This window comes from Mizuhopecten yessoensis, unplaced genomic scaffold (assembly GCF_002113885.1).
Source record: "Mizuhopecten yessoensis strain PY_sf001 unplaced genomic scaffold, ASM211388v2 scaffold11105, whole genome shotgun sequence".
NCBI classification, from domain to species: Eukaryota; Metazoa; Mollusca; class Bivalvia; order Pectinida; family Pectinidae; genus Mizuhopecten; species Mizuhopecten yessoensis.
In genome coordinates this window covers 115,301-136,205 of record NW_018408882.1, presented here as the reverse complement: position 1 = coordinate 136,205, position 20,905 = coordinate 115,301, and the positions used below count along the sequence as shown (strand labels likewise).

Sequence of the window (20,905 nt, the reverse complement as noted above, 5' to 3'; positions counted from 1 at the left end):
AGACAAGGGTACATAGGGGAGAGTTGTGATTACAGTAGGTCAATGAGACAAGGGTACATAGGGGAGAGTTGTGATTACAGTAGGTCAATGAGACAAGGGTACATAGGGGAGAGTTGTGATAACAGTAGGTCAATGAGACAAGGGTACATCCGGGAGAGTTGTGATAACAGTAGGTCAAGGAGAGAGACAAGGGTACATCCGGGAGAGTTGTGATAACAGTAGGTCGAGGAGAAAAGGGTACATCAGGGAGAGTTGTGATAACAGTAGGTCAATGAGACAAGGGTACATAGGGGAGAGTTGTGATTACAGTAGGTCAATGAGACAAGGGTACATCCGGGAGAGTTGTGATAACAGTAGGTCAAGGAGAAAAGGGTACATCAGGGAGAGTTGTGATTACAGTAGGTCAATGAGACAAAGGTACATCCGGGAGAGTTGTGATTACAGTAGGTCAATGAGACAAGGGTACATCTGGAAGTGTTGTGAGTACAGTAGGTCAATGAGAAAAGGGTACATCTGGAAGAGTTGTGATAACAGTAGGTCAATGAGACAAGGGTACATCTGGAAGAGTTTTGTTAACAAGTGCCAAGAAAAAAAAGATTGTATATATGGACAGATGTGATAAAAGTGGGTCAGGGAGACGAGAGTAGGTAGTGCAGAGGGTAGGTAGGGCAGTGGGTAGGTAGGTCAGAGGGTAGGTAGGACAGAGGGTAGGTAGGGCAGATTGTAGGTAGGGCAGAGGTTGGGCAGTGGGTAGGTTGGGCAAAGGGTAGGTAGGGCAGATTGTAGGTAGGGCAGAGGGTAGGTAGGGCAGAGGGTAGGTAGGGCAGTGGGTAGGAAGGGCAGAAGGTAGGTAGGGCAGATTGTAGGAAGGGCAGGGGGTAGGTAGGGCAGAGGGTAGGTAGGGCAGTGAGTAGGTAGGGCAGAGGGTAGGTAGGGCAGCGGGTAGGTAGGGCAATGGGAATGTAGGGCAGTGGGTAGGTAGGGCAGTGGGTAGGTAGGGCAGATTGTAGGTTGGGCAGGGGGTAGGTTGGGCAGAGGGTAGGTAGGGCAGATTGTAGGTAGGGCAGATTGTAGGTTGGACAGTGGTTAGGTAGGGCAGATTGTAGGTTGGAAAGTGGTTAGGTAGGGCAGAGGGTAGGTAGGGCAGAGGGTAGGTAGGAAAGAGGGGCATTTATTTACAGGATTTTACGTTAGGCAAGGAGGTAAAGTAGGGGTATTAAGGACATATAATTGGAATGTGTTTTTTTAACAAAATGATGATTTTAAATTCAAGATCTAGTTTAAACGTTTTAAAACCTGGCATTTTGATTTCCATGTTGTTGTCTGGAGATTAGGCCTCTACCATATTCTGTATCCAGACGCCTGTCACTTTTGTTAATGACATAAATATCCTACATTATTATTTCAATTATGGGTTACGCTGGCCATCACATCTTGTCAGTAGCCCATTTATTATAATTCTGTTGCATTTACATTTTAATCCATTCATCCCTAAAGTCACATTTGAACCTTACCAAATCAAAGACTTGGCAAGTCCATTTTAGATATGTAGGGATGAATGAGTTAATGTACCAAATTTGGTCCTTTGCTCAGTGACAGTGGACTTTTTATTCCATCATGTTGAACATACATGTAGATTGATAGAATATAAACAACTTAAGTATTGCTTTGTTTACGTCAGACTTTTTTCAACCAAATGGGAGAAAAACTGCTAGAATTTAAATTTAAGGTCCAGTCGAGATTGAGACTGATTTCAGCACACCACACCGTGAGTGAGTTCCGAGGCTCATTCAGTGATGGATTGGCATGAAATCAGCTAGTACTCACTCACGGTCAGATCTATGTATTTTGGATTCATAACAGTTTCTTCCATATTTCACAAGACTTAAATGTATTCCTAATTTTTGCTAGGAAAAAGATAAGAATGTAGTCAATACACAGATGTATTAGTAGAGTTATGTATTGTAGGGGATTGTGTAGTTATGAAACAACTGGTTCCAAAATTTACACAAATCTTAATTCAATGCCCATAAGTCTTAAGTGGAATTTAACAAGAATTTTATCAAATCCTTTATTTAAAATAAATACATTTTTTTTTCTCTATTTTTTTTACTTTTAAGACATAGCAGTATTTGTTTCACCTTCTTTATGTTGAACTATTGACCTATATATTTTACCTCCAGTTTGAAGAGTTCACTAACCAACAAACACAGAGAAGACCTAGATGTCTATCTTAGGCATGCTTGTCTTTGAGGATCCTGGGGAACAGTTGTTGTTGTTGTTATAGAAACAAACCATGGGATGGAATTTATTAGAACCCTCAGATGTTTCCTCCATTACAAATAGCTCTTTTCCATCCATCCTTTTATAATGGCTGAAAGTTGGGTTGGGATTTCTACCTAGTGGCATGCTATGTTTTGTATGTTTTCTTTACGTTTGTTTGTTTGTTTTGTTTGTAGATTAGCCTATGTCTGGACCTCTATGTACAAACAACTGAAAAACAAATCCATGAAAAACTACACTACCTATATATTCAGCACAGGCCCCAGTTTCACAAGACTCCTAAATCTAAGGAAAATCCTTAACTTGATTTAAAGTTTTCCATATGACAACATTGTTTGAGTGAAAGAAAAAAATTCTAAGCTAAAGAGCTTTCTTTCACTTCAGCAGTGCTTTTTAATAGAAGTTTTTAAGTTTAAGAACTTTGATAAGTTCAGGAACATTTGTAAAACTTAGGCCAGGTCCTAAAATCATGAAGTTGTCCAAGACCATAGGTAACGATTACAAAAAATTACTAAATATAAAGCCAATACATTATTTTTGTCGCATTTGCAATAGAAACCATTGCTAAATAGTAATTACTTGAGATTATCAATGCACTCATTATTGTGTACGTTAGAATGGTGTCATTGGGTTAATTAATTATCATTCCTAAAGACATTTAGGGTTTACACTCCATCTTTAACTTAATTTGTCTGTGTACTTCTTTGTCCAGGTTACCTCTTGGAATGGCAGAGTGTTGTATACTGAAATAAGGTGTCATGACCTAATATATATAGAGTTATGGCCCTTTGTTTGTTTCACTTCAAATTGTTCTGGGTTTTTTTCATACATATTCATTTCTGTCATCTACAGATTCCAAGTTTTGGACTAGAGTGTCTGAATACTGAAATTGAGTATTGTGCTCAATTTTATACAGAGTTATGGCCCTTTGTTCATTTTTGATGCATATTTTGTTGGGAGGTGGGGGGTAATTGATTGCTAGGGATTCTTTGTTGTGAATGTGGAGCTCATTTGGAATTGAGGTATGAAATAGTAAGGTAGCATACATCTTCAAGGTGAAGTTGGTCAAGCTAACCAATCGCAAACGTGAGGACATTATTGATCATGATCACAGTGTTGGAATATATCTGCAGGCTGACCTTGCTTAATTAGGCAGAAAACAATCTGTCAATCAGGGAGATGTAGACAACAGACAGGTGAGAGTGTCCTGATATAGTGGCCTCGGGTGTACAACACTACACACAGGTATCATACATAAGGACAGGTGAGAGGGTCCTGATATAGTGGCCTCGGGTGTACAACACTACACACAGGTATCATACATAAGGACAGGTGAGGGTGTCCTGATATAGTGGCCTCGGGTGTACAAAACTTCACACAGGTATCATACATAAGGACAGGCGAGAGTGTCCTGATATAGTGGCCTCGGGTGTTCAACACTTCACACAGGTATCATACATAAGGACGGGTGAGAGTGTCCTGATATAGTGGCCTCGGGGGTACAACACTTCACGACCTCTTCTGAATAACCATGGGTCCCAGGATGTTGATACTTTGCAAGTTGCATTCTGAGATGAAAGGCTATACAATTTGCTCAACATAATTACTTTGTTGGACTTTCAAGGGGTGAAATGTTTTAAAATCTTTTAACAGGTTCTTTTGAATGACTTTAGTAATAAATACTGATATCTTGCCTGTAGCTTTATTTTAGATCACTTTTAAGGTTGCAAGTGTGAGATTTATACCAGGTGAGCGATGCAGGCCCATTGGGCCTCTTGTTCATTTCACTGATAAATTACAATATATTTATATGCTGATCTATACAAATGCATGTAGGAGAGAACTGACATAGGCATAGCCTGTTATTCGATCCAATTCATACAACATCATGAATAAAATTTGTTGAAATGAAATGAAATGAAATGAACACTTCACACAGTTATCATACATAAGGACAGGTGAGAGTGACCTGATATAGTGGCCTCGGGAGTACAACACTTCACACAGGTATCATACATAAGGACAGGTTAGAGTGTCCCGATATAGTGGCCTCCGGTGTACAACACTTCACACAGATATCATACATAAGGAGAGGTGAGAGGGTCCTGATATAGTGGCCTCGGGGGTACAACACTTCACACAGGTATCATACCTAAGGACAGGTGAGAGTGTCCTGATATAATGGCCTCGGGTGTACAACACTTCACACAGATATCATACATAAGGACAGGTGAGAGTGACCTGATATAGTGGCCTCGGGAGTACAACACTTCACACAGGTATCATACATAAGGACAGGTGAGAGCGTCCTGATATAGTGGCCTCGGGTGTACAACTCCTGACACAGGTATCATACATAAGGAGAGGTGAGAGTGTCCTGATATAGTGGCCTCAGGTGTACAATACTTCATTCAGGTATCATACATAAGGACAGGTGAGAGCGTCCTGATATAGTGGCCTCGGGTGTACAACACTTCACACAGATATCATACATAAGGACAGGTGGGAGTGTCCCGATATAGTGGCCTCCGGTGTACAACACTTCACACAGGTATCATACCTAAGGACAGGTGAGAGTGTCCTGATATAGTGCCCTCGGGTGTACAACACTTGACACAGGGATCATACATAAGGACAGGTGAGAGTGTCCCGATATAGTGGCCTCCGGTGTACAACACTTCACACAGGTATCATACATCAGGAAAGGTGAGAGTGTCCTGATATAGTGGCCTCGTGTGTACAACACTTCACACAGGTATCATACATAAGGACATGATGAAGCAAGGGGTCCCATCAACCCACATTTTTACATACTCTTATTCGATCCAATTCATACAACATCATGAATAAAATTTGTTGAAATGAAATGAAATGAAATGAACGCTTCCCACAGGTATCATACATAAGGACAGGTGATAGTGTCCTGATATAGTGGCCTCGGGTGTACAACACTACACACAGGGATCATACATAAGGACAGGTGAGAGTGTCCCGATCTAGTGGCCTCCGGTGTACAACACTTCACACAGATATCATACATAAGGACAGGTGAGAGCGTCCCGATATAGTGGCCTCCGGTGTACAACACTTCACACAGATATCATACATAAGGACAGGAGAGAGTGTCCCGATATAGTGGCCTCCGGTGTACAACACTTCACACAGGTATCATATATAAGGAGAGGTGAGAGTGTCCTGATATAGTGGCCTCAGGTGTACAATACTTCATTCAGGTATCATACATAAGGACAGGTGAGAGGGTCCTGATATAGTGGCCTCAGGTGTACAATACTTCATTCAGGTATCATACATAAGGACAGGTGAGAGGGTCCTGATATAGTGGCCTCGGGTGTACAACACTTCACACAGGTATCATACATAAGGACATGATGAAGCAAGGTGTCCCATCAACCCACATTTTTACATACTCAATATGCTAATTAATGTACTACTGCAGTAATATTTTTGGGAGGTCTTGTTTTTGCCATGTGTAGGACCTGAATAGATGTATACATAGCATAGAACATGGAACATTTTGTCTTTTTGATATGTAGCGAAACTTGACTGGGTTGATCATGGTCGACCAGGTAGCTCATTTGGTAGATCATCCGTTCAGAGTTCTGAGGGTCCCAGGTTTGAACCCTGGAGTGGCCATGCATTTCTCTTTCTCCTAGCTGTTACAGATATAAAGAGTTGAATATTTTGGTGTTAAATGAAAAAATCCTTGCAGTTTTGTTCCAGAAATATATATAGGACGGACTGAAATTTGACCTTGTGTCTCAAATAACCCGTGCTATTTTTCCTTTGTATGTTACTCATTACCAACATGACTTGCCTTTGTCTCGCCCACAAGGTATGGTGGACAGACCTCTTGATGTATGACGCACATGTATGGTATATTTTTGCTCCGATAGTACAATATATAAAGGATTAGGGATTATAAGGCCGCATTCTGACCAAATCACAAACCGTGATGAGTGTTGTTTGAGATTGTTAATCTTTGACCTAAGATTTCATAGGTTTCATGCTATGTTGAGTCAAACTTACGAGTTTCTAAAAATATCTAGCATTAACTGCAGATTTGCTTAATTGTGAAATTTTCCTTGCAGATTTATTGTAAGCAAGAATTTATTTGTTATGGTAAAATATTTGTGACTTTTATTTTTTTTCTCTCACGGAGATCAAACTCTTATAAATTTTGCCTTTAGCACCACTGGGGTTAATTGTAAATGTCTGTTGATGATATTTTCTTTCTGTAAAGTGAAATTCATCCTGATTCCAGAAATACCATTGATAAGTTACGAAAATTACATTTTAAAATTACTTAATGATGTTTTCTTGTTTTCAGCAAAGACCAAAGACAGTTGCTCCAGTAGATTATGAAAACTATGTGACAAAGAACAAAGCCATTCTCCACAATGACCCACAGAGGGAAATGCTCACATTCCCTCATGACGATGTCGTCATTCCAGTAAGTCATTCAGAGCCTTACTATTGTACCTAGATCCATGTCCATCAACAAGTCTTTCTGTTTGATATACCCTGGTCATTCAACAGTTAGTTTTCATTGAAATCCATTTTCAGATTTTAAAAAGGGAAGATAGATAATGATAAAGTGAAATAAAAGCACAAGATAATGATAATTTCGTCTTGATTTTGGAATATAAAGACAATTTTTTTCTCATTTTTTTGTTACAAAAACATTAAAATAAAAAAACAAATCTGTATTCGTAAACATTTTTTTCCTGAAAGTAAAGGTCAATTGAGGGAAATATGGAGTTTTATTCAGTAGTGAAGACTATCCTCATTTTCTTGTACAGCCTCCCACCCCTGCCAAGAAGATGCGAACAGTCCAGAGTAGTGTGCCCGAGTCTGCCGCACAGGAGGCCACCAGTCTGCTGGTCTGTGAGGCCATCAAGTCCTACACTGACAGCTGTCACATGGTCAAATACAAGTATAGCAAGTACTCCGGCTCCTACCAACAGTTACCATGGTAAGTCAGGTGACCTAGCAACAGTTACCATAGTAAGTCATGGGACCTAGCAACAGTTACTGTGGTAAGTCAAGTGACCTAGAAACAGTTACTGTGGTAAGTCATGTGACCTAGAAACAGTTACCATGGTAAGTCAGGTGGCCTAGCAACAGTTACCATACTAAGTCATGGGACCTAGCAACAGTTAATCTGGTAAGTCAAGTGACCTATCAACAGTTACCATGGTAAGGCAGGTGTCCTAGCAACAGTTGCCATAGTAATTCATGGGACCTAGCAACAGTTACCATGGGAAGTCATGGGACCTAGCAACAGTTAATCTGGTAAGTCAAGTGACCTAGAAACAGTTACCATGGTAAGTCAGGCGACCTAGCAACAGTTACTGTGGGAAGTCAAGTGACCTAGCAATAGTAACCATGGTTAGTCAGGTCGCTTAGCAACAGTTACCATGGTATATTAGGCCACTTAGCAATGGTAACAATGGCTTAAGTCAGGCCAATTAGCAACAATAACCATGGCAAGTCAGGCCACTTAGCAACAGTAACCATGATATGTCATACCACATAACAACAGTTAACGTGGTTAGTCAGACAACATAGCAATAATAACCATGGTTAGTCAGGTCGCTTAGCAACAGTTACCATGGTAAGTCATGGGACCTAGCAACAGTAACCACGGTATATTAGGCCACTTAACAATGGTAACAATGGCTTAAGTCAGGCCAATTAGCAACAATAACCATGGGAAGTCAGGCCACTTAGGAACAGTAACCATGATATGTCATACCACACAACAACAGTTAACGTGGTTCGTCAGACCACATAGCAATAATAACCATGGCTAGTCAGGTCGCTTAGAAACAGTTACCATGGGAAGTCATGGGACCTACCAACAGCTACTGTGGTAAGTCAGGTGACTTAGCAACAGTTACCAGGATATGTCATACCACACAACAACAGTTAACGTGGGTAGTGAGACCACATAGCAATAGTAACCATGGTTAGTCAGGTCGCTTAGCAACAGTAACCATGGTATATTAGGCCACTTAGCAATGGTAACAATGGCTTAAGTCAGGCCACTTAGCAACATTTACCATGGCAAGTCAGGCCACTTAGCAACAGTAACCATGATAAAATAGTCCACCTTGCAACAATAACCATGGTATGTTATTCTGTCTTGGAACAGTACCAAGTTGCAAGGACCAAGTGACATATATATATGTCATTGTCTGTCCATCTGTCTTCACCTTTTACTTTAAACAGCTTCTTCTCAATTACCAAGCGGCCTATAATGGTGGTGTTATTTAGCCAGCAGCATGCTTTGATCACAGCTATCAAGTGTGTTCAAATGAATGACCTTGACCCATATTTAAGGTCACAAGGGTCCAATTTTCTAAAAACTTCAAACGACTTATTCTCAATAACCAATAGGCCTAGGGTGATGATATGTGGTCAGTAGAAGGCTGGGATGAAGGACTGTCAAGTTTGTTCAAATAAATAACCTTGTTTAATCGTGTCGCTTAACAAAAGATATGCAGAGAGAAAAGTAACAAAACTGTAATGTTAAAGCATTATGGACCTCTCGTTCTACCAGCATGCTGTGTGTCATACTCCCAGTGTTCTATTTTTCCAGTGTGAAGAACCCAGATCCGCTACCTAAGCATGTGTTTGAAGTAGATGCAGAGGAAGAAGAAAAAGAAGATGTATGTGTTTCTTGTTTTGTAAAGCTGTATGCTGTTTAAATGTGTTAAGACATATCACTGTTGAATGGTTAATGTTCACCTTTAAATCAGGAATAATTATGAGAATTAGTTCAATGCTGGGTAAATGTTTTAAATGACAAGTGGGAGAAAGTTTGGTTTTGCTGACAGATGTATATGTCCAGTCATAAAAAAAAGTAAGCAATTTTTTTTTCATTTTTGTTTAATATTAAAATGATTAGGTTGAGAACTTTGAAGTGATTTTGTGGCCTGAGTCTCATGTGGTTTTGAGCTTGAAGTTATGGCCATGATTTGCTAGTTGTATCTAAAAATGTATTGTTGGAAAAGCTGACATAGGGATACAGCGAACAGTCTTTGGATTAAATTTCAATCCTTCTTTGTTATTTCTTGCAGGATCTGTCCAATAGAAGCTCCATGGCAACCACAATCGCCAAGGCAGGGTGGCTGTTTAAGGGGCCAGACGGGGGCAAGGAGAACATCATCAGTTTCACAAGGGTAAATATACACAGTTATCTGCGCTTGGCTGTTTAAGGGCCCACATGTGACAGGCAAATATCTGGGCCTGTAAACATGAAACCATTTTCATGCTTTAATGAATTAAGAGCTCAAAGTAGCTTTTAATTTCTTCAAATTATGCAGCACAGTCTAGATATCAAGTCTAAACACTAAAAATGTTATTTGGCTGGCCATATTACTCTATTTCAATGAATAAAAACATTGGAACAACATAGAAATTGAGCTTAGCACAAAATCTGAATTTGAGTATAAGACCTATTTCATGACTAGTTTCACAAGGGCAGATATGTCTGTCAATGGCTTTTTAAGGGGCCATACAAAGGCAAAGCGAACGCTAGTTTCACACAAGGGTACCCTTTACTTGTAAGGAGATTTAGACTGCATTCGTGAAACCATTCTCATGCTCAAGCATATTCTGTGCTAAAACCAACTTCCTTGTAACTTACTGATGCAGTATAGTCAAAAAGTTAAGTATAGACATTGAAATGGTATTCTGTTTCATATCTCTCTGAAGTACTCCAGTTCATTGAAAAATGGGAAATTTAAATTACTTGTCAGAGGAACAAAGGAATTGGATGAACACACAATCTGAATTTGAGCATGAAAATTCATGGTCCTGGATTTTTTTTTTTTTTATTATTTAAATGTTAAAAACTCTTCTTTTCTTATTTGAGGAACTGCATTGTATTGAAGCTATCGGAAATAAAAATATGGTTTTTGATAAGGTCAGATAAATTACATCAATATGAAGTTTTGTGTTTGCTTTTCAGCAATTTAAGCGGCGGTTCTTTGCCCTCAAACAAGAATCTGACTTTTCCTATGTGATGAACATCTACAAAGATGACAAGAAGCTAGAAACTAAGGGAGCAATATTTTTGGACCTAGCAACAGAGGCGTGCAAGGTAGGTTACCTTCTCTAGTTCTGGGCCTCCCCCTTTGCTTTACCTTCTATAGTTCTGGGCCTCCCATTCATAAAAGGTCAAGTAAACACCATATTTTCCAAATGACTTCTAGGCTCAATGATCATTGATCACCAGATCCTCTGTCTGTGACAAACATAAACAAATCAAAGATTTGGGCGGGGGAATACCATGAACCTAAAAACTATGTAGAAAAATATTTTTTATTTACTGCTAAATCATTGATACCAACAGTTATAGATATTGACGTCATACCTGAATTTGGTGAAATGGTCACTAGGAAAACCATCATCAAACTTGGTGATGGTAGCTAAATTAAGTCAAACATTTGTATAGATTTCGTCATATGTGGTCATTTTTCAAAATGTTTAGGTCACAAATCTGTGGTTGCTGGTAGCATTAGACAGATGGTCGTTTTTGATACAATTAAATTACTTTGTTAAAATAATCTGGAAGGATGAAAAGATGATGCATAAAACAGATAGTTCCCTATTACAGATGGTCCCATGAGTAGACTGTAGTTATGTCCCTTTGTTGATTTCCGATACTTTGTCTTGTTCTATAAAACTTTACAGTGGTTCGTCTGCTACGATACATTTCTTTTAAGGAACCCCATACCACTGCCCAAAACTGTAATAAAGTGTTGGAAACTGGCATGATTATAGCTTTGTTAAATCATTTCAAAAAGAAAACCATCCCTTGTGGGACTTATAATTATGAGAAATAATAAAGATGAAATAAGTAGAATCAACATTGAACTGAGTGTAAACCAATCAGTGGGCTAGACTGGGAGTTGAACCCTGGACTCCAGTTTGTTAGTGGGACAGGCATCCTTAAAGGACATTTAATATGATGATTTTCTTCTCTTCAGAATCCTAAGAAGGGCAAGTACTGTTTTGAGTTGCGGATGCAGGAGAAAGCTTCCTACTCGTTTGCTGCTGAAAATGACACAGAGTGTAACGCTTGGATACAGACCCTAAACAAAGTTATCAATGCTGCTGAGACAGCCTCCAATGTCTCAATGGACAGGATCAAAGGTCAGTAGGTCAAAGGTTACAAAATCTATTATCAGACAGGATCAAAGGTCAGTAGGTCATGGGTTGTGGAATATGTTCTTAGACAGGATCTAAGGTCAGTAAGTCAAAGGTTACAAAATTTATTATTAGACAGGATCTAAGGTCAATAAAAAAGAGTTTACATAATCTATTATAAGAAAGGATCAAAGGTCAGTAGGTCATGCGTCGTAGAATTAGTTCTTAGACAGGATATAGGGTCAGTAAGGCAACAATTACAACATCTATCATTAGACAAGAACTAAGGTCAGTAAGTCACAAGTTACAGAATTGTTGGTCAAAGAATCTATTCACTGATCCGATCAAAGGTCAGTAGGACAGTAGATTCAGAATCTGTACTTGGGGAGAATCTAATGCCAGTATTTCAAAGGTTACAGAATGCATCCTTGAATAGGCACTTATATCAGTAGGTTAACAGTTAAAGAGTCTATTCTTGAATAGGCACTTATATCAGTAGGTTAACAGTTAGAGAGTCTACCCTTGAATAGGCACTTATATCAGTAGGTTAACAGTTAGAGAGTCTATCCTTGAATAGGCACTTCTATCAGTAGGTTAAAAGTTAGAGAGTATATCCTTGGATAGGTACTTATATCAGTAGGTTAACAGTTAGAGAGTCTATCCTTGGATAGGCACTTATATCAGTAGGTTAACAGTTAGAGAGTAGACATCCTTGGATAGGCACTTATATCAGTAGGTTAAAATTTAGAGAGTCTATCCTTGAATAGGCACTTATATCAGTAGGTTAACAGTTAATGAGTCTATTCTTGGATAGGCACATATATCAGTAGGTCAAATGTTAGAGAGTCTATCCTTGGATAGGCACTTATTTCAGTAGGTTAACAGTTAGAGAGTCTATCCTTGGATAGGCACTTATTTCAGTAGGTTAACAGTTAGAGAGTCTATCCTTGGATAGGCACTTATTTCAGTAGGTTAACAGTTAGAGAGTCTATCCTTGGATAGGCACTTATTTCAGTAGGTTAACAGTTAGAGAGTCTATCCTTGAATAGGCACTTATATCAGTAGGTCAAAAGTTAGAGAGTCTATTCTTGGATAGGCACTTATATCAGTAGGTTAAAATTTAGAGAGTCTATCCTTCAATAGGCACTTATATCAGTAGGTTAACAGTTAGAGAGTCTATCCTTGGATAGGCACTTATATCAGTAGGTTAACAGTTAAAGAGTCTATTCTTGGATAGGCACATATATCAGTAGGTCAAATGTTAGAGAGTCTATTCTTGGATAGGCACTTATATCAGTAGGTTAAAAGTTAGAGAGTCTATCCTTGGAAAGGCACTTATATCAGTAGGTTAACAGTTAGAGAGTCTATCCTTGGATAGGCACTTATTTCAGTAGGTTAACAGTTAGAGAGTCTATCCTTGGATAGGCACTTATATCAGTAGGTTAACAGTTAGAGAGTCTATTCTTGGATAGGCACTTATATCAGTAGGTCAAAAGTTAGAGAGTCTATTCTTGGATAGGCACTTATATCAGTAGGTTAAAAGTTAGAGAGTCTATCCTTGGATATTGACTAAGATTACAATAGTGGAGTTTTAAATGTAGCAAATATACAAATGACCTAACCATGAACAAGATCAAGGTCAAGAGGTCCATACGCTGGCCAACAGACACAGTAGTAACAGTGTCTAAGGTTGTTATCTTGTTCAAGGGGAGTTTTCTGTAGTGGAGGCGAATCCATTCATTTTACATGGTTTATAAATTAACTCACTGAGTCCACCAACATGGCATAAGCTCACGTTGGTGGACCCAGTGAGCTAATAAAGGGGTTTCACAATTAGTTAAGGGAAATGTGTAAAGGTATTCTTAAGAAAATGAGAAAAAGGAACATTGAAATATCTTGGCAGTAAACATGGTTGCAAATGATATTGAGGTTTTACACAAAACCTAATACTTAATTTCTAAACCATGTAAAATGAATGACAATTGGTTTGGTTGGTGATTGTACTGTTTGTATTACAGAAGAGATGAGTACCCCTGAAAAGTCCAGTGATAAGATTGAGCACAGCATGCACCCAGAACTACAGAAGGTAAGGCAAGGGGGAAGACCCAGAACTATAGAAGTTAGGGCAAGGGGGATACCCAGAACTATAGAAGGTAGGGCAAGGGGGAAGACCCAGAACTACAGAGGTTAGGGCAAGGGTGATACCCAGAACTATAGAAGGTAGGGCAAGGGGGTGACCCAGAACTACAGAAGGTAAGACAAGAGGGAAGACCCAGAACTATAGAAGTTAATGCAAGGGGGATACCCAGAACTATAGAAGGTAAGGCAAGGGAGGAGGCCCAGAACTATAGAAGGTAGGGCAAGGGGGGAGACCAATAACTATAGAAGGTAGGGCAAGGGAGGAAACCAAAAGCTATAGAATGTAGGGCAAGGGGGGAGACCCAGAACTATAGAAGGGAGGGCAAGGGGGGAGATCAAGAACTACAGAAGGTAAGACAAGAGGGAAGACCCAGAACTATAGAAGTTAGGGCAAGGGGGATACTCAGAACTATAGAAGGTAAGGCAAGGGGGAGACCCAGAACTACAGAAGGTAAGGCAAGGTGGGAGACCCAGAACTATAGAAGTTAGGGCAAGGGGGAGACCCAGAACTACAGAAGGTAGGGCAAGGGGAGAGACCCAAAACTTTAGAAGGTAAAGCAAGGGGGGAGACCCAGAACTACAGAAGGTAGGGCAAGGGGAGAGGCCCAAAACTTTAGAAGGTAAAGCAAGGGGGGAGACCCAGAACTACAGAAGGTAGGGCAAGGGGGGAGACCAAAAACTAAAAAAGGGAGGGCAAGGGGGGAGGCCCAGAACTACAGAAGGTAAGGCAAGAGGGAGACCAGGAACTTTAGAAGGTAAAGCAACGGGGGAGACCCAGAACTACAGAAGTTAGGGCAAGGGGGGAGGCCAAGAACTACAGAAGGTAGGGCAAGGGGGGAGGCCCAGAACTACAGAAGGTAGGGCAAGGGGAGAGACCCAGAACTTTAGAAGGTAAAGCAAGGGGGGAGACCCAGAACTACAGAAGGTAGGGCAAGGGGGGAGGCCAAGAACTACAAAAGGGAGGGCAAGGGGGGAGGCCCAGAACTATAGAAGGTAAGGCAAGGGGGGAGGCCCAGAACTACAGAAGGTAAGGCAAGAGGGAGACCAGGAACTTTAGAAGGTAAAGCAACGGGGGAGACCCAGAACTACAGAAGTTAGGGCAAGGGGGGAGGCCAAGAACTACAGAAGGTAGGGCAAGGGGGGAGGCCCAGAACTACAGAAGGTAGGGCAAGGGGAGAGACCCAGAACTTTAGAAGGTAAAGCAAGGGGGGAGACCCAGAACTACAGAAGGTAGGGCAAGGGGGGAGGCCAAGAACTACAAAAGGGAGGGCAAGGGGGGAGGCCCAGAACTATAGAAGGTAAGGCAAGGGGGGAGGCCCAGAACTACAGAAGGTAAGGCAAGAGGGAGACCAGGAACTTTAGAAGGTAAAGCAACGGGGGAGACCCAGAACTACAGAAGTTAGGGCAAGGGGGGAGGCCAAGAACTACAGAAGGTAGGGCAAGGGGGGAGGCCCAGAACTACAGAAGGTAGGGCAAGGGGAGAGACCCAGAACTTTAGAAGGTAAAGCAAGGGGGGAGACCCAGAACTACAGAAGGTAGGGCAAGGGGGGAGGCCAAGAACTACAAAAGGGAGGGCAAGGGGGGAGGCCCAGAACTATAGAAGGTAAGGCAAGGGGGGAGGCCCAGAACTACAGAAGGTAAGGCAAGAGGGAGACCAGGAACTTTAGAAGGTAAAGCAACGGGGGAGACCCAGAACTACAGAAGTTAGGGCAAGGGGGGAGGCCAAGAACTACAGAAGGTAGGGCAAGGGGGGAGGCCCAGAACTACAGAAGGTAGGGCAAGGGGAGAGACCCAGAACTTTAGAAGGTAAAGCAAGGGGGGAGACCCAGAACTACAGAAGGTAGGGCAAGGGGGGAGGCCAAGAACTACAAAAGGGAGGGCAAGGGGGGAGGCCCAGAACTATAGAAGGTAAGGCAAGGGGGGAGGCCCAGAACTACAGAAGGTAAGGCAAGAGGGAGACCAGGAACTTTAGAAGGTAAAGCAAGGGGGGAGACCCAGAGCTACAGAAGGTAGGACAAGGGGGGAGGCCAAGAACTACAGAAGGTAGGGCAAGGGGGGAGGCCCAGAACTATAGAAGGTAAGGCAAGGGGGGATACCAAGAACTACAGAAGGTAGGGCAAGGGGGGAGACCAAGAAATTTAGAAGGTAAAGCAAGGGGGGAGACCCAGAACTACAGAAGGTAGGGCAAGGAGGGAGGCCAAGAACTACAGAAGGTAGGGCAAGGGGGGAGGCCTAGAACTATAGAAGGTAAGGCAAGGGGGGAGGCCCAGAACTACAGAAGGTAGGGCGAGGAGGGAGGCCAAGAACTACAGAAGGTAGGGCAAGGGGGGCGACCCAGAACTATAGAAGGTAGGGCAAGGGGGGAGACCCAGAACTATAGAAGATAGGGCAAAGCGGGAGACCCAGAACTATGGAAGGTAAGGCAAGGGGGGAGGCCAAGAACTACAGAAGGTAGGGCAAGTGGGGAGAAGAAGATGTGCAGAAGTGGATTGGACAGGAGATGTAGGGTGGAAGGTAGGAGCAGAGAGTAGATGAGAGCGGGAGATTGGAGCAGTAGAGGAGTGGCTGGGTTGGGGAGGGGGGTGTGCAGGAGGCAGGCAGAGGGCAATGGATGGGTTGGGAAGGGGTGTGTGCAGGAGGCAGGCAGAGGGCAGTAGATTGGTTGGGAAGGGGTGTGTGCAGGAGGCAGGAAGAGGGCAATAGATGGGTTGGGGAGGGGTGTGTTCAGGAGGCAGGCAGAGGGCAATAGATGGGCTGGGAAGGGGTGTGTGCAGGAGGCAGACAGAGGGAAATAGATGGGTTGGGGAGGGGGTGCAGGAGGCAGGCAGAGGGCAATAGATTGGTTGGGAAGGGGTGTGTGCAGGAGGCAGACAGAGGGCAATAGATGGGTTGGGGAGGGGGTGCAGGAGGCAGGCAGAGGGCAATGGATGGGTTGGGAAGGGGTGTGTGCAGGAGGCAGGCAGAGGGCAGTAGATTGGTTGGGAAGGGGTGTGTGCAGGAGGCAGAGAGAGGGCAATAGATGGGTTGGGGAGGGGTGGGTGCAGGAGGCAGGCAGAGGGCAATAGATGGGCTGGGAAGGGGTGTGTGCAGGAGGCAGACAGAGGGAAATAGATGGGTTGGGGAGGGGGTGCAGGAGGCAGGCAGAGGGCAATAGATGGGTTAGGGAGGGGGGTGTGCAGGAGGCAGGCAGAGGGCAATAGATGGGGTAGGGAGGGGTGTGTGCAGGAGGCAGGCAGTGGGCAATAGATGGGTTGGGGAGGGGTGTGTTCAGGAGGCATGCAGAGGGCAATAGATGGGTTGGGGAGGTGTGTGTGCAGGAGGCAGGCAGAGGGCAATAGATGGGTTAGGGAGGGGTGTGTGCAGGAGGCAGCCAGAGGGCAATAGATGGGTTGGGAAGGGGTGTGTGCAGGAGGCAGACAGAGGGCAATAGATGGGTTGGGGAGGGGGTGCAGGAGGCAGGCAGAGGTCAATAGATGGGACTAAAAGAGGACGCATGAGGGAGTGTGAGTGAGTGAGGGAGATTACAGTTAACAGATCTTTATAAGTCTTTGCTGCTGCTAGAAATCCTTCAAACACTTAACAGAGTTATAAATAACCTGTATATTGGTGAACTGTACAGAGATGTTTGATTTTTTACAGTATGGCCGGGAGACAGACTCAACATTAGCCAAATCCAGACAAGAGGGGAGACAGAATTTGTTTAGAGTGTATCCTTATATGAATGTAAGTATCTGCGAATTAAATCCAATGTGAAAGATTATATCTTTTTAGTAGTTATGAAGCTACAAACCAACCCTGAGTGCATGTTAGATAATCTTCCACAATGTTTTCAAATTCTCTGATTCAGTCATCTTGTTTACACGAATGATAATTATAAATCATGGAAACTAAATCAAGTACATTTCTAATAAGATTTTCTCATTTCAACTTTTTTTCTCAATTTAATAAAGAAAACTCCTAAAATTGAAAATCTATATCAGTTTTTGTCCAACGGCAAGTTAGACTGACGCTTGATTCAAGAAAATGATAATACTAATTTGTATCGCAAACAAAAAGCATTTCATATCTAGGGACAGAATACAAATAGATATACATAAGATATGGATTGTATTTCTAAGAGACAACACCAGAAAAAGCCAAAAATTACATGGTATTTCTAAGTACAAGATACAAACATTCGATACAATTCCTACTAGCATAATATCCTCTTTGAAATTTTCGTCTTCATAGATTTTAAATATAAAAGAAAACTGGGAAATTCTACACCCTCCAATAAAATATTCAAACTTTCCTTGTGTTGGGAAAAATGTATGGCATGAAATGGAACTCCAATTTGTAGTACATTTCAGATAAAAATAGAGATATTTGTTTTTGTACACTTTCATATGTTGTACATTTTTCACTTTAAAAGTGATGATTCCAAAATACCCAGAGAAATTTGAATGCTAATTGAATTGTCCTGATAAATATAATAATTGGAAATGAAATTAACATGGATATGACAGTTTTTGTGAAACAGTGAACTGAAATACAGTATTACATTAGTATGAACATGGGAATTGAAATACCATATTTGTTGTGAAGTTGTACTCTGGCAGTGTACTTAATGTCATAGTGGTGAACTATCAAGTCATTTGTTACTGGCTTAAGTGAATTGGCCTGTAGCAGATTGAGCTATGGACTATTTATCCTTGGTCCCAGGTAAATACTGGTAGAGGCACTAGGAGAAAATAACCTTGGATACATTTAAATTGTAGTCCCAGATAACTCCCAGTAGAGGCACTAGGAGAAAATAACCTCGGATACATTTAAATTGTAGTCTCGTTTAACTCCCAGTAGAGGCACTAGGAGAAAATAACCTCGGATGCATTTAAATTGTAGTCCCAGATAACTCCCAGTAGAGGCACTAGGAGAAAATAACCTCAGATACATTTAAATTGTAGTCCCAGATAAATCCCAGTAGAGGCACCAGGAGAAAATAACCACGGATACATTTAAGTTGTAGTCTCGGATAACTCCAAGTAGAGGCACTAGGAGAAAATAACCTCGGATACATTTAAATTGTAGACTCTGATAACTCCAAGTAGAGTCACTAGGAGAAAATAACCTCGGATACTTTAACTTGTAGTCTCGGATAACTCCAAGTAGAGGCACTAGGAGAAAATAACCTCGGATACATTTAAGTTGTAGTCTCGGGTCAGCTTTGCTCAAGTGACCTATTCTAATTGCTTTTCGTCTGTCGTCGTCCGTCGTCCGTCGTCCGTCGTGCGTCGTGCGTAAACTTTTACATTTTCAACTTCTTCTCAGGAACCAGTGGATGGATTTTTTTCAAACTTGGTCAGAATCATCCTTGGTAGATGAGGCTTCAAAATTGTAAAATTGGGATTCCTACCCCAACCCCTGGGGCCAGGGCGGGGCCCCAAAGGGAAAATTAATCAATATTTCAAAAATCTTCTTCTTCAGACTCAGAGGTACTCCAGTGATTTTCTCTATGTGGAAAGAAAGATCATCAGGGGCTTTATTTAAATTGAAAATATCAGGATCCTGAGCTATCCGTTCTCCCTTAGGGAGTGGGGTAACGTTTAATATAGTTTATATAGGGAAATAACACTTTTCGGTATATATTTTATCCATTTTCAGCAGAAAATTGCTCAAACTTAGTCAGAATCATTTTGGTAAATGAGAGTTTTACTTTGTAAAATTAGGATTCCGTTGATGACATGACAAGTATTGTATTTCACTTAGTTTAAGTGCTGATTTCCACATCACATCTAAACAATAAAATAAAGCTACCAGTACCTATGATATAAACTCAGGTGACCGCTAAGGCCCTTGGGCCTCTTGTTTTAATATCTCATTAACGCGATCGTTTATAATTTTTATAAAAATATAGAATAATTTCAAACATTATTTTCTAAATGTGACAATTACAAAAATGTTTATTTATCATCTGATAATTTAGAAATCGACGATAATGTGTTTTTCACCCCGGGAACGGGGTACAAGATTTACATACCACCAGTTTCTAGTGGAGGCACTAGGAGAAATTAACCTCAGTTAATCTTGTGTATATTCTATTTTCGGTGATCTCAAACTTTTTTGCATGGTCTGAGCGGCGTTGACGCAAGAAGTCTTACTGAAAGTAGTTTTGACTTGTATTTGTAGAGGTATGTAATAGATGACGAGGATGAAGAGGAAGATGGCGACGCGATAGCTGTGTACCCTCCTCAATACCGGGAACGATTCATGCTACGATTGCTGGACTTCAAGCTCAAGCTCCAGTTCAATCTTGGCGAAGAGTTGAAATGTGGAAATAAATTCTGTAATGTGAGCATTAATGCTAATCAAAGACACCTGTGGCTCATGTTAATATATCAGGGTCATATGCTAATGTATCAGGGTCATATGCTAATATATCAGGGTCATATGCTGATAATCAGGGTCAAATGCTTATACATCAGGGTCATGTGCTGATACATCAGGGTCATGTGCTGATACATCAGGGCCATGTGCTAATATATCGGGGTAATATATACTTATACATAAGGGTCATATGGTAAAATAGCAGGATTGAATGCTAATACAACAGGTTTGAATGCTATACATCAGGGTCATATATGCTGATACATCAGGGTTATATATGCTGTACATTTGTGCCATATGCTAATACATCAGGGTCCTATGGTCATTCAGAAAATGAATAGGTAGTAAAAATGTATTTACATAACAATATTATGTTTAAGTCAGAGCCCTGCTTGATGAAATTCTGTTATTTGGACACTTTTATCTTGCACACTTTAACTTTGCACACATTTATTTTCAACAATGTGTACTTTCAGCCGGAGCCATTCTTTTTGACCTTCTGTCTTTATGATGCTAAAGAGGGGAGGAAGATATCTGAGGATTTCCACATGGACCCCAATGACCCACAAATAAAAGAAATGATTCCCTCCGATGTTATCCATGCCTCTGACCGCCTACATACAGTGGTGGGGAAAACTACCTCTCCGGACCTGTGGGGGCTGGAGGACAAGTGGATCCTAGCTCAGAACAGACAGGTATAGAACCAAAATGGTTAAACTAAGGCTGGGGACACAGTGGGGCTATAAGGCAGAGTTTGGATAGTTTGGTATATAGGGAGATGATATGGTGAGGGAGTAGGGTTGGATAGTTTGGTATATAGGGAGATGATATGGTGAGGGAGTAGGGTTGGATAGTTTGGTATATAGGGAGATGATATGGTGAGGGAGTAGGGTTGGATAGTTTGGTATATAGAGAGATGATATGGTGAGGGAGTAGGGTTGGA

The 20,905-nt window shown here is 41.5% G+C and overlaps 1 protein-coding gene across 9 annotated transcripts in view; it reads left to right on the top strand.

The window, feature by feature from the left end:
* Positions 1-20,905, top strand: part of LOC110465901 (dedicator of cytokinesis protein 11-like) — a 143,552-nt gene that overhangs the window by 35,431 nt on the left and 87,216 nt on the right. For all 9 annotated transcript variants that reach the window (XM_021522049.1, XM_021522046.1, XM_021522048.1 and 6 more), the window contains exons 2-11: positions 6,632-6,754; positions 7,104-7,276; positions 8,906-8,975; positions 9,387-9,488; positions 10,280-10,411; positions 11,301-11,466; positions 13,479-13,546; positions 17,239-17,322; positions 19,765-19,926; positions 20,439-20,657. In XM_021522049.1, the coding sequence (XP_021377724.1) occupies positions 6,632-6,754; positions 7,104-7,276; positions 8,906-8,975; positions 9,387-9,488; positions 10,280-10,411; positions 11,301-11,466; positions 13,479-13,546; positions 17,239-17,322; positions 19,765-19,926; positions 20,439-20,657 (1,299 nt within the window). The remainder of the gene's footprint in view (positions 1-6,631; positions 6,755-7,103; positions 7,277-8,905; positions 8,976-9,386; positions 9,489-10,279; positions 10,412-11,300; positions 11,467-13,478; positions 13,547-17,238; positions 17,323-19,764; positions 19,927-20,438; positions 20,658-20,905) is intronic.